The following is a 12,136-nucleotide window of genomic DNA, read 5'->3' as shown; positions in this document are numbered from 1 at the left end:
TGCACCAGTAGACACTGCTCCACCTGTAAACCAGCACCACAGTGCAGCACTTCTGTCTCCATAACCCACCCTCTACTCACCTGACAGTTTACACCCACAGCCCACCACTGATTTCCTTCTTCACCTTCTCTTCCTCTGACAGCTCCTCTTTTGCCCTTTACCCCATTTCCCTATTGATAGCCCCAGGGCAGGGTTGTCTCCCAAGGAATACATTACCATGATGGAAGCAGTCTGTTCCAGTCTTCAGCAGCTCCCCTGCGCTCCGTCTTCAGTACACTGTCCCCTGGTTAAAGGGGTTATCCAGCGCTACAAAAACATGGCCACTTTCCCCCTACTGTTGTCTCCAGTTTGGGTGCAGGTTTTGAAACTCAGTTCTATTGAAGTAAATGGAGCTTAATTGCAAACTGCACCTGAACTGGAGACAACAGTAGGGGGAAAAGTGGCCATGTTTTTGTAGCGCTGGATAACCCCTTTAAGGACCTTGGAGATCATGGTCATGTGACTATGGTCGTGACATCATCACAGTCCTGTAAGTAGTGTGCAGAGCCTATACGGATGATGGCGGGCTGTCATTATGGTGTAGCCTCTTCTCTGGAGCCCCAGGCACAGACAGGGACCTGCTCCTTACAGCTTGTGCCATCCAACCTGTAGAGTTACAATTTCCATCATGCAACATGGGAGTTGTAGTTTTGCAGCAGTGATAAAAGTTGTAAAAGTTCCCAACATTGTAGTTTTGTAGCAGTTTTGTCAGTGGGGTAGAAAATCCTTCCGGAGGGAACCCCAGCCACAGCATACATCTCACTGGGATGCTGACAGTTTGTTACAGTGTGTCAGTGCAGATGACATATATCATTGCGGTGTCCAGGATCCTATTATAATCTGTCAGACGTGATTATACATCATGAAACTGAATTAGTAGTAAAGTTCATTGCTGTGAATTAAAAAAAGATCCTGATGCGCGTTCTTCCCTTTTAATTCTTGTTTCCGTTCTGATTATGGGGGCGGCCATGTTGTCTGAGCCGCTGTTACCACTAGTCAGAGATGTACTTTACAGCAGCGCTGTGTATTACAAGAACCTGCAGCCTGACACTAGAGATATTAAAAAATATTAAAATGTAGAAATTCGATTCGAGTAGACCCCGATACTTGACTATTTGATCGCATATCGAATCCTATTACAGTCTATGGGAAAAAAATGCTTGTTTCTTGGAAACCAAATTCGATCACTTTTAGGTCGACAAGTCCACCATGACACCTCAGGAAATTAAGCCGCTACACGGAAACCTTCTTTCCTTTACATTAGCATGGACAGAAAGCCACAGTTTAAGCAAAAGAAACATTTTCATGCACAGATGGCATAGACAAGGGGGAAATCAAACAGCACCCACCGCTAACTCTCATTGTGTGTGTGTTATGTGGTTTATGGTACTCACAGAACACAAAACAGAAGTACCAAACCTTTTTTTTTGGGCACACTCTCAGTATACAGCCGTACAGTGGCGGTCTTTGGCACCAAGCACCCCAAGCGATCGCTTGGGGCCCCAACATCCAGGGGGGCCCCCACACCCCGCTCTTGTGCTCAAGACCGCTGGACAGGGCCCCACTCGCTGCTGCCATCTAAACTGTAACTATGAGCACTCGTAATGAGCGCTCACAGTTACATGCAGCAGCACTGACAGGGCTGGAGACATTGGCTCCCTTCCTGTCAGTCACTCTTGTGGCCGCAGGAAGGGTTTTCCCTGCGGTCACAAGTGGCAGCTTTGTCCTTGTGGTGCCGGCGCTCCAGTGACATCACTGAAGCATCGGCGCCAGGACAAGGGGAGCGGCCTCTTGTGATCGCAGGGAAAACCCTTTCTGCGGCCACAAGAGTGAAGGGAAGAGGAGACGCCCGGACCCAGGTGAGTATCAGTGTTTGTTTTATTGTGTTATATACTATATGGGAGGGGGAGCATACAGGGGTCTGTTTAACTAGGGGAGCGCACATCGGGGGTCTATATAAATGGGGGGAGCACACAGGGGGGCTATAGACTACTGGGGCTTCACAGAGGGGTCTATATACTACTGGGGGCAGCACACAGGGCGTCTATATACTACTTGGGGCAGCAGAATGGGGTCTATATACAACTTGGAGAGCACACAGGAGGTCTATATCCAAGTGGGGGAGCACACAGGGGGGCTATATACTACTGGGGGAGCACACAGGGGTCTATATACTACTGGTGGGGAACACAGGGGTCTATATACTACTGGGGGAACATACAGGGGGTCTATATACTACTTGTGAGGCACACAGGTCATTTATATATAACTGGGGGAGCACACAGGGGTCTGTATACTACTGGGGCAGCACACAAGGGGTCTATATAATACTGGTGGGGCACACAGGGGGTCTATATACTACTGGGGGAACCACACAGGGGGTTTATATACTACTGGAGGAGCACACAGGGGTCTATATCCAAGTGGGGGAGCACACAGGAGGTCTATATCCAAGTGGAGGAGCACACAGGGGGGCTAAATACCCCTGAGGGAGCACACAGGGGGCCTATATAATAGTGGGGGAGCACAGAGGGGGTATATACAACTGGGGGAAGCACACAGGGGGTCTATATACAACTGGGACAGCACACAGGAGGTCTATATACTTCTGGGGGAGCACACGGGGGGGGCTATATATAACTGGGGGAACACACAGGGGTCTATATACTACTGGGGGCAGGACACAAGGGGTATATACTATTGGGGGCAGCACACAAGGAGTATATATTACTGGCGGTAGCGCACAAGGGGTATATACTACTGGGGGCAACACACAGCGGTCTATTGTTTTGGAACGCGTGTCGAGGGGGGGGCCCCAGACATAGCTTCGCTTGGGGCCCCAGGAATGCCAAGACCGCCCCTGCAGCCGTATACCCAGTATCTGTAGTTTTCACCAAGTAGATACAGTACAGCCTATTCCTCCCAGTGCCCTCCAGCTGCCTGCCTATCTGAACTCAGTGATGTGCTCCTAGCCAGTTTAATAGCTGTGTATATGTGTGATCAATCTCGGCTATCTATCATTTTAGCCCTAACAAGGGCTTTTGGGGGTCCCTCCTGCCTAACATCACCTAACACCTGACTGTCCCTGCTACACACTGTCTCCCTCTCTAGCTCCAAGTAACATCTGAAACCGAATCTGAAAACCACTATTCTTATACTCTGAAGGTCACATGGTTTAGCCAGCCAATGAATGAAGATGCTTTTTTTTTTAACTTCCCGTGTGCTCCTAGTAGTTATTATTTATTATTTAGAAAAAATCACCAGGGAAGGTGGGAGGGGAATTAAAGTTTAACAGCATTTTTTGGTCGAATACAATTGAAAATGAGTATTTCGAGCAGTGTACTATTCAATCGAATACCTACTCGATCGAGCAGTACTCGCTCGTCCCTACCTGACACATTTATTGGTGGGCATACTCTGTGTAGAGGTCTTATAATGAGGTGACATTGGCTCCACCCTTTTATGAGATGACACTGGCTCCACCCTCTTATAATGAGGTATCTCTGACCCCACCCTCTTATAATGAGATAACATTGACTCCACCCTCTTATAATGAGGTATCTCTGACCCCACCCTCTTATAATGAGATAACATTGACTCCACCCTCGTATAATGAGGTAGCTCTGACCCCACCCTCTTATAATGAGATAACATTGACTCCACCCTCTTATAATGAGGTAACATTGACTCCACCCTCTGGCTGTGTGAGTGAGCTCAAAGGTCAGAGCAAAACTGACATAAAAAAGGACTTCTCCTCTGGGGTCAGAGAAGCTGCAGGGATGGTGCATTATCAAGTTATAATGATCAGCTGCTGATCTTCAAGATTGTCCTGGGTGATCATGATAATCCGTCCTCAGCCATCCATAAGGCTGTGAGACACAGCGGAATATGTTATTTTTTTTTTCCTTAGAGGAATTTTTACATTGTTTAAATTTTTGCTTTTATTTTAGTTAAAGGAATTTTCGGGAAACCCTGAAAATGTGTAAAATAAACAGAAGGAGGCGGATTAGTGTAATTACCTGCGAGGCGACCGCACACAAGGCGTCCATTTACTGTACGCAAGTCGCCAAGTCATTATCCCGCGCCCAGCGTTTACCTTCTTTACATTCTTTATTTTCAATGTGTAAGAGGAATGTGGGGAATAATATTTCCATTATCTACCCGAGGTCTCGGACGCATCGGATAAAGAGGGAAGGAGCTGGAAAATTCTACAATGTGCAGAAAAACATCAAGTATAAAGGGTCAGAACAGAACCCAAGAATGATTATACTTATAGTGTAGGTCGGATCTCATGACATTATATTAGTGATGTCATACAGGGGGCGGGGCTGTGACTACTCGTAACAAGTGATATACAGCCTGGTTGTCAGCAGTAATAGATGAATAGCTGTTTCTTTATTATAAGCTGGGCCGGCTCTAGTTTTTTGCGGGCTGTTGGGTGACAGAGTCATAGCGGGCCCCTCATCCACTATGCACCCATCATTCACACACTATGCACAGTCACTTGAGACACCACTAACATACACAAACAAATACACACATTACTGACACACTCAGACACACAACACTTACAGCTTAGTCTTCTCCCTCGTCCTCTCTGTCTGGCTGCTCTCCACACTGTAAGGGCCCTATCCGTCTGATTATTGTTCCGTGTAATAAACACAACGATCAGCCGACGATCGTTGTTATCGGCTGATCGTTGATATAGGTCTGGACCTATAATTGTTGGCCACCGACTGCGCACCGCTACGTGTAATAGCGGTGCGCGGCCGGCAGCTGATGATTTACAAAGTAGTTACATTACATATGCATAGTCCAGGGCTGCTCCATGCAGCCCATCTTAGCTGACAGGCAGCTCAGCCAATCACAGGCCGGGACTGCCGCGGCCAGTGATCGGCTGTGCGGGCTGTCAGTTAAGACAGGTCACTCTGAAGCTGCAGCGCGCGGGACCCGGGGAGAAACAGAGCGCAGGAGGAACCCTGGACCATGGATAGGTAATGTATGCCAGTTTAGCAAGGGCTGCAAGGACATCAGTAACGCTGTCCCTGCAGTCCTCGGTAAATGATTATCATGCCGTGTAAAAGGCCCAGTAAACACGATCGGCTACATCGGCGCACGTTTACAGTTATTATTGGGCCCCCGTCAGTCCGTGTAATAGTACCCTAAGGTTGAGGACCAGCAGTCATGTGATCAGGTCCTTCACCCTTTTGTCTCTCTGTGCAGGTCCTGCTCTGTCTCCTGTGTCTTCTGATGTTCAGCCCCTCACCCTGCGCTACAGTGAGCAAGATGAACATCAGAACACAGGGCCTCTCTCCCTATCTGGGCCCCTGCACTTGTTTGAGTAAGCCCTGTGCTGACCCCGGCCCTGAGTATAAGGTGTGTGGATATCATGTCTGATCACATGTCACACAGGGGGCGGGGCTGTGACTACCTCTCAGACATGATATACAGGCTGGTTGTCAGCAATAATAGATGAATAGCTGTTCCTGTAGTATAAGGTGCATGGATCTCTTGCCATTATATTACATCAGTAATGTCATCCAGGGGCGGGGCTGTGACTACCTCTCAGACATGACAGATTGCTAAGATATGCTACCACCACAGTCAAGGCCCTTGTTGATGCACAAAATGTTTATTATAAAATAGCTCCTTGTGGGAGGGGCTTCTATGTTGTGTCCCTCCCCCGCCTATTTTACTCAGTATGTTCTCCATGGCCGACTCCTTTATATTCAGACGTATTGTGTTGCACCTAACATTGTTCTAATAGTCAGTGATTTCTTTGTTGGGAAATACGGGTGAACTCGATAAAACAAGACATTACGGAATTAGTGATGGGACTTCCGGGCAGTGGGGGAGGGGGGCCCCAGGCCGGGCCTCATAATCATCATCTCACTTCACGTGTAAACAGTTGTCAGTGGCGTTTGTTGAGCTTACGCTTTATGTAAACGGTGGAAGTGCGTCCTGGCAGGCGGAGCGCGCAGCCGCCAGTGATGTGATTTTATGATGTGCTCAGTGTATTACGCTTAATCTCTTAAGTGCTGGGATATCCTTGGGCTGAATTTGTTGTTATTACTGTAAGGCTGATATACGAGCGGCAATGAAGCAATGCAGCCGTCATCTGCTATAAAGACACCAACCTGAGAAATATGGCTGCAAAAATTCACTTATACAGACAGTGATAGAAAGGATTGGGGATTTAAGACCTGATCGTCCATTATACACTCTATAAATTACAGGATGAGGCCGTAAACCAACCCGGAGAAATCTACATACTGCAGGGCGCCACATTGTCAGCGAATGTGCACCAGGTGATGGTTCAGGTATTAAGGCCAAAGACGCAGAGAATATGAAGTGCAGAATACAAACAAATCCTCAGTAATTCACTAAATTACCAAAATACAACATGAGAAAGGGAATAGAATATAACTACTATAATACTGCTCCTATATATAAGAATATAACTACTATAATACTGCTCCTATATATAAGAATATAACTACTATAATACTGCTCCTATATACAAGAATATAACTACTATAATACTGCTCCTATATACAAGAATATAACTACCATAATACTGCTCCTGTATACAAGAATATAACTACTATAATACTGCTTCTATATACAGGAATATAACTACTGTAATACTGCTCCTATATACAGGGATATAACTACTATAATACTGCTCCTATATATACAGGAATATAACTACTGTAATACTGCTCCTATATAAAGGGATATAACTACCATAATACTGCTCCTATATACAAGAATATAACTACTATAATACTGCCCCCTATATACAAGAGTATAACTACCATAATACTGCTCCTATATACAAGAATATAACTACTATAATCTATAGTGGAGAGAGCGGTTGCCGGCACCACGTGAAACACAGACGTCTCGGACCACTGAAAAGTGGCAACACGTAGCTCCCACATTATGAAAACAGACCCTTGGAGGTGCTCAACTTAAATGCAGAAGAAACGCACAGTGTGAATACTGGTAAGGAAAAAACAGAAGTTGGCACTCACCGCTTGGGGTCGTGAAAATCTTTAATGAGATAAACGTGGTACACTCAGCTTGGAAGGGGGAAGGTGGTAAAGGCAGGAAGCGTCACTGATACAACGAACGTTTTCGCCCTGTGCCGGGCTTCGTCTGGTTGTGAACACGTCAGAGGAAGGGGAGGTGCTCTTATAACAATTAGTTGCAATACAAAACCTTGCAATACACAGGTTAAACAAAAAACATTAAATACATTAAGGCAGTAATACGTTCAAATCATTTCTCTCGTTGAGTCCCAAAGGACCAACAGCATTCAACTTTGTAATCCATAAAGTCTCTCTCACTAGTAAGTTTTTCAGCCAATCACTGCCGTCGTTCGGAGGGTTTACCCTTTCTAGTCCGATGTACTTCAGACATTTAGGGTTATTAGCGTGCACGGTACGCACGTGATCTATTAATCGGGGGACCCCCTTCCCCGTTCTAAGGGAGTACAAATGCTCCTTAAATCTAACCCACAATGCTCTCTTCGTTTTTCCTACATAGAAATGGAGACAAGGGCAGATGATGGCATATATGATATGGGTTGTCTTGCAAGTTATCATTTCTTTTATAAAACACTCCTGATCCCCCAATCTAATGTATGCTCTAGTGAGCAATTGTGGGCAATACTGACATTGCCCACATTTCTTATTGCCCTTAGGTAGGGAACGCTGTAGCCAGGTTTGGTTACTTTTTGGAGAGGTGGCTTTGAGAGAATCGCCTATAGTCGCGTTTTTCTTAAACGCGAGTATCGGCTTTCTCGCGGCCACGTCTTTGAGATCAGTGTCTTGTTCCAAGAGGAACCAGTGTTTGTGGATTACATTACGGATAGACTGGTTCATGGGTGAATTTTGCAACGCAAATGTGAACCTTTTGCCAGTTACATTGGAGCATGTTTTGTTGTGTGTCTTGCGAAGGGAGGGGCGGCTGCGAGCTGCGGCTTTCTTATATGCAGTGTCTATTATATTTTGTGGATAGCCTCTAGCCAAAAGGCGAAGTTTGAGTTCTTCTGCTTGCAGGTGGAAAGCCTCGTCGGTATTATTGATCCGGCGGAGGCGAACCATCTGACTATAAGGAATGGATTTTTTAACCGTGTCAGGGTGGGAGCTAGAAAAATGGAGGAGGGAATTTGAGGCCGTACTTTTACGGAACATTTTTGTGCAGATCTGGTTATCAATAACATCTATTTTCACGTCAAGAAACTCTAAAGATGAACCACCAAAAGCAGAAGTAAAAATCATATTCTCCTGATTAATGTTATTAAGAAAGGAAACAAATTCACTAAATTGCTCTGAGGAACCACTCCAAATGATAAAAATGTCATCCACGTATCGAAAAAAAGACACAATGTAACGTATAAATGGGTTGTGGGCAGAAAAAACATATTTGTGTTCAAACCAAGATAGAAAGAGATTGGCATACGTACAGGAGACCGGCGTGCCCATCGCAGTGCCGGTCTCCTGACGGTACCAATCTCCCTCGTATATAAAACAATTGTTAAGCAGAACGAAAAATAAAGCCTCTTTAATGAACTCTCTGAAGGGCATGGGTTGTTCTGTGCGTCCGAGGACGTGGTCAATAGCCTCCACACCCGCATCATGTGGGATGCGGGTGTAGAGGCTCTCCACGTCCACGGACGCCAGGGAATATCCGGGTAGCCATGTAATATCATCCAAGGCATCTAAAAAATCATTCGAATCCTTGAGATATGTTGGGAACAAAGGAAGGAGGGGACGTAAAGCCCAGTCGAGATACTGGGATAGCCCTTCAGTCACAGACCCGACCGCCGAGACGATGGGGCGTCCCGGCGGTCGGGTCTCCGACTTGTGAATCTTGGGCAAAAGGTACCATTTAGGGAACCTCGGGGAAGCCGGTATGAGCTTCTCAGCCGTTTTTTTTTTTTTTTATTACAATGTAACTGGCAAAAGGTTCACATTTGCGTTGCAAAATTCACCCATGAACCAGTCTATCCGTAATGTAATCCACAAACACTGGTTCCTCTTGGAACAAGACACTGATCTCAAAGACGTGGCCGCGAGAAAGCCGATACTCGCATTTAAGAAAAACGCGACTATAGGCGATTCTCTCAAAGCCACCTCTCCAAAAAGTAACCAAACCTGGCTACAGCGTTCCCTACCTAAGGGCAATAAGAAATGTGGGCAATGTCAGTATTGCCCACAATTGCTCACTAGAGCATACATTAGATTGGGGGATCAGGAGTGTTTTATAAAAGAAATGATAACTTGCAAGACAACCCATATCATATATGCCATCATCTGCCCTTGTCTCCATTTCTATGTAGGAAAAACGAAGAGAGCATTGTGGGTTAGATTTAAGGAGCATTTGTACTCCCTTAGAACGGGGAAGGGGGTCCCCCGATTAATAGATCACGTGCGTACCGTGCACGCTAATAACCCTAAATGTCTGAAGTACATCGGACTAGAAAGGGTAAACCCTCCGAACGACGGCAGTGATTGGCTGAAAAACTTACTAGTGAGAGAGACTTTATGGATTACAAAGTTGAATGCTGTTGGTCCTTTGGGACTCAACGAGAGAAATGATTTGAACGTATTACTGCCTTAATGTATTTAATGTTTTTTGTTTAACCTGTGTATTGCAAGGTTTTGTATTGCAACTAATTGTTATAAGAGCACCTCCCTTTCCTCTGACGTGTTCACAACCAGACGAAGCCCGGCACAGGGCGAAAACGTTCGTTGTATCAGTGACGCTTCCTGCCTTTACCACCTTCCCCCTTCCAAGCTGAGTGTACCACGTTCATCTCATTAAAGATTTTCACGACCCCAAGCGGTGAGTGCCAACTTCTGTTTTTTCCTTACCAGTATAACTACTATAATACTGCTCCTATATACAAGAATATAACTACTATAATACTGCTCCTATATACAAGAATATAACTACTATAATACTGCTCCTATATACAAGAATATAACTACTATAATACTGCTCCTATATACAAGAATATAACTACTATAATACTGCTCCTATATACAGGAATATAACTACTATAATACTGCTCCATATACAAGAATATAACTACTATTATACTGCTCCTATATACAAGAATATAACTACTATAATACTGCTCCTATATACAAGAATATAACTACTATAATACTGCTCCCTATATACAAGAATATAACTACTATAATACTGCCCCTATATGCAGCGTTGATGTTGCTTATTGTTGTGCTTTTCGCCTACATATGGTGAAGTTAGTTGTGTTGCAGGTTCCCTCCTTTCTTAGTGATCAGTATATTCTCTCATAGACTTTACTTTCTCTTTGTTCTTATTATGCCACAGTCGCCGTCACCTGACCTTACACCGCGGTGTGAAACAAGCATTGCCTGACTGAACGTTTCTTGTAAATCCCTCTGTGATTTGGGCCACAATCTTCACATCTATTGTTGGTGACACAAAACTTCTCCCGGCTGCGGGAAACGTTACAAGCCGCTAATAGGCGCGATCGCCCTGCGCTCTGTAAGAGACCTAATCTCCCAGCAATTACTAAGCGTTCAATGAATTCCTGCATAGTGTGGTGTCCCACTAGGGGTGTTACTGTTGTTCACACCCTTCACAAAAGTCTGTACTTTTTGTGGTCTTATAGCAGTCAAAGTAATATTTACAGATGACCTTTAGATGTCGCTATATTATGTATTGGTAGTATGGAAGCTGCACAGCTGAAGTGTCTCAAAGGGTTATTGTGTGTGTTACCAGAATCTGTGAACCAGTAGGATCTTTACTTTCTTCTGTCCTATCACCTCTTCTCTCTCTGCTTTTCTGTCGCACTCTTTCCACCCAACCTTGGCGTGTCTTACATGCTATATAGGAAGTTAGTCCCTTGGGTGAAGGAGGAGTCTTAGTTGAGATTCTGTGGAGGAAGGACGCAGACCAGATTGTTCTCCACAATGGTCCTACCTGGGCCCTGGCCCTCTGCCAGGTCCCCCCGTAAAGAAGAGGAGTAGTTTTAGTCAGTACCCCGCATGGGTAGGACGCAGGACAGTGCTCTGTTACAAACTTTACCCTCCGTGCCTATACCCTGCATGATGCAGTGTTAAATCCCTCAGGAGAGGATTAGCCAACAGATCACCTCAACCCACGCCGTGGACTCGGAGAAACAACAGTGCAGGACAGTATCCACTACAAAGAGCTAGGAACTGATCTGAGTGGAGCAAAGTTAGTGTAAAAGTCTATGAACTCCATCTCGCAGCACAAGTGTCAGCCAGGAAACCCTTAGTACTCTGCTCATTCCAGGGTAACAAGGTCTGGGGCTTGTGTCACCTATTAGTACGGTTCAGCCAACGCTAGTGGACATAAGGTGGTGTGAAGACTCTAGAAAGGTCAATACACAGGCACAGGTTTTCTCATTCTTCTTCTAAAAGTATCCTTCTATATACTCCAACATCCCAGCAGAGCACATTACTACATGGGTTGAGACTCTCACGGCATCCTCCTCTCTACTACGCTACCTCAGTACAACTCTACCGACACTACTATATCCTACTCAGCACTTTTCTCACAGATCTGGTGGTTCTATGTTTAAGTATTTATTGGAACTTTATAATATGTATATCCGAGCTCATCTGTACCACCTGTTGCACATTTGCCAATAGTAAATCAAGTCAACGTTATCCACGGAGTCCGGCTGTATCTCGGCCATCCACCACAGTAATGGCGCCACACTTCCATATAGCAAGTGACCGGCCGCCTCACCGCTATAACATCATCCGGGGCTGGATATATCAGAGCTCATCTGTATCACCTGTTGATGGCCACCTGTAATAACCACATTCCTGACTACACTAACCCAAGGGACCCGGCAGCAACCCGACAGGACACCGACCACAGGGGAGAAGGGTACAACCGGCCTTACACCTTAAAAGCAGGCGTGCCATCACTCCTGTGTGCCCCCAGGCACTGGCGTCATGTGACAAAACCCTAAGGTCCAGCTGTATCTCGGCCATCCACCACCGGAGTGGCGTCACATTTCCATCTAGCAAGTGACCGGCCGTCCCACTGCTTCAACACCATC

At 45.6% G+C, this 12,136-nt stretch overlaps 1 protein-coding gene across 6 annotated transcripts in view; it reads left to right on the top strand.

Annotated features, from left to right (window-relative positions):
• WNT9A (Wnt family member 9A) overlaps positions 1–12,136 on the top strand; it is an 82,426-nt gene that overhangs the window by 33,884 nt on the left and 36,406 nt on the right. The window contains exon 1 of one of the 6 annotated variants that reach the window (XM_069959151.1): positions 6,301–6,347. The exons of the other annotated variants lie outside the window; for them this stretch is intronic. Coding sequence (XP_069815252.1) covers positions 6,337–6,347 — 11 coding nt within the window. The 5' untranslated portion in view covers positions 6,301–6,336. Of the gene's footprint in view, positions 1–6,300; positions 6,348–12,136 lie in introns of those variants that run through there. 6 annotated transcript variants of the gene reach the window in all.

Source organism: Dendropsophus ebraccatus, chromosome 2 (genome assembly GCF_027789765.1).
Source record: "Dendropsophus ebraccatus isolate aDenEbr1 chromosome 2, aDenEbr1.pat, whole genome shotgun sequence".
In the NCBI taxonomy this organism is placed as follows: domain Eukaryota; kingdom Metazoa; phylum Chordata; class Amphibia; order Anura; family Hylidae; genus Dendropsophus; species Dendropsophus ebraccatus.
The sequence above is the reverse complement of the archived record's forward strand: the minus strand, read 5'-3'. Positions and strand labels throughout refer to the sequence as shown.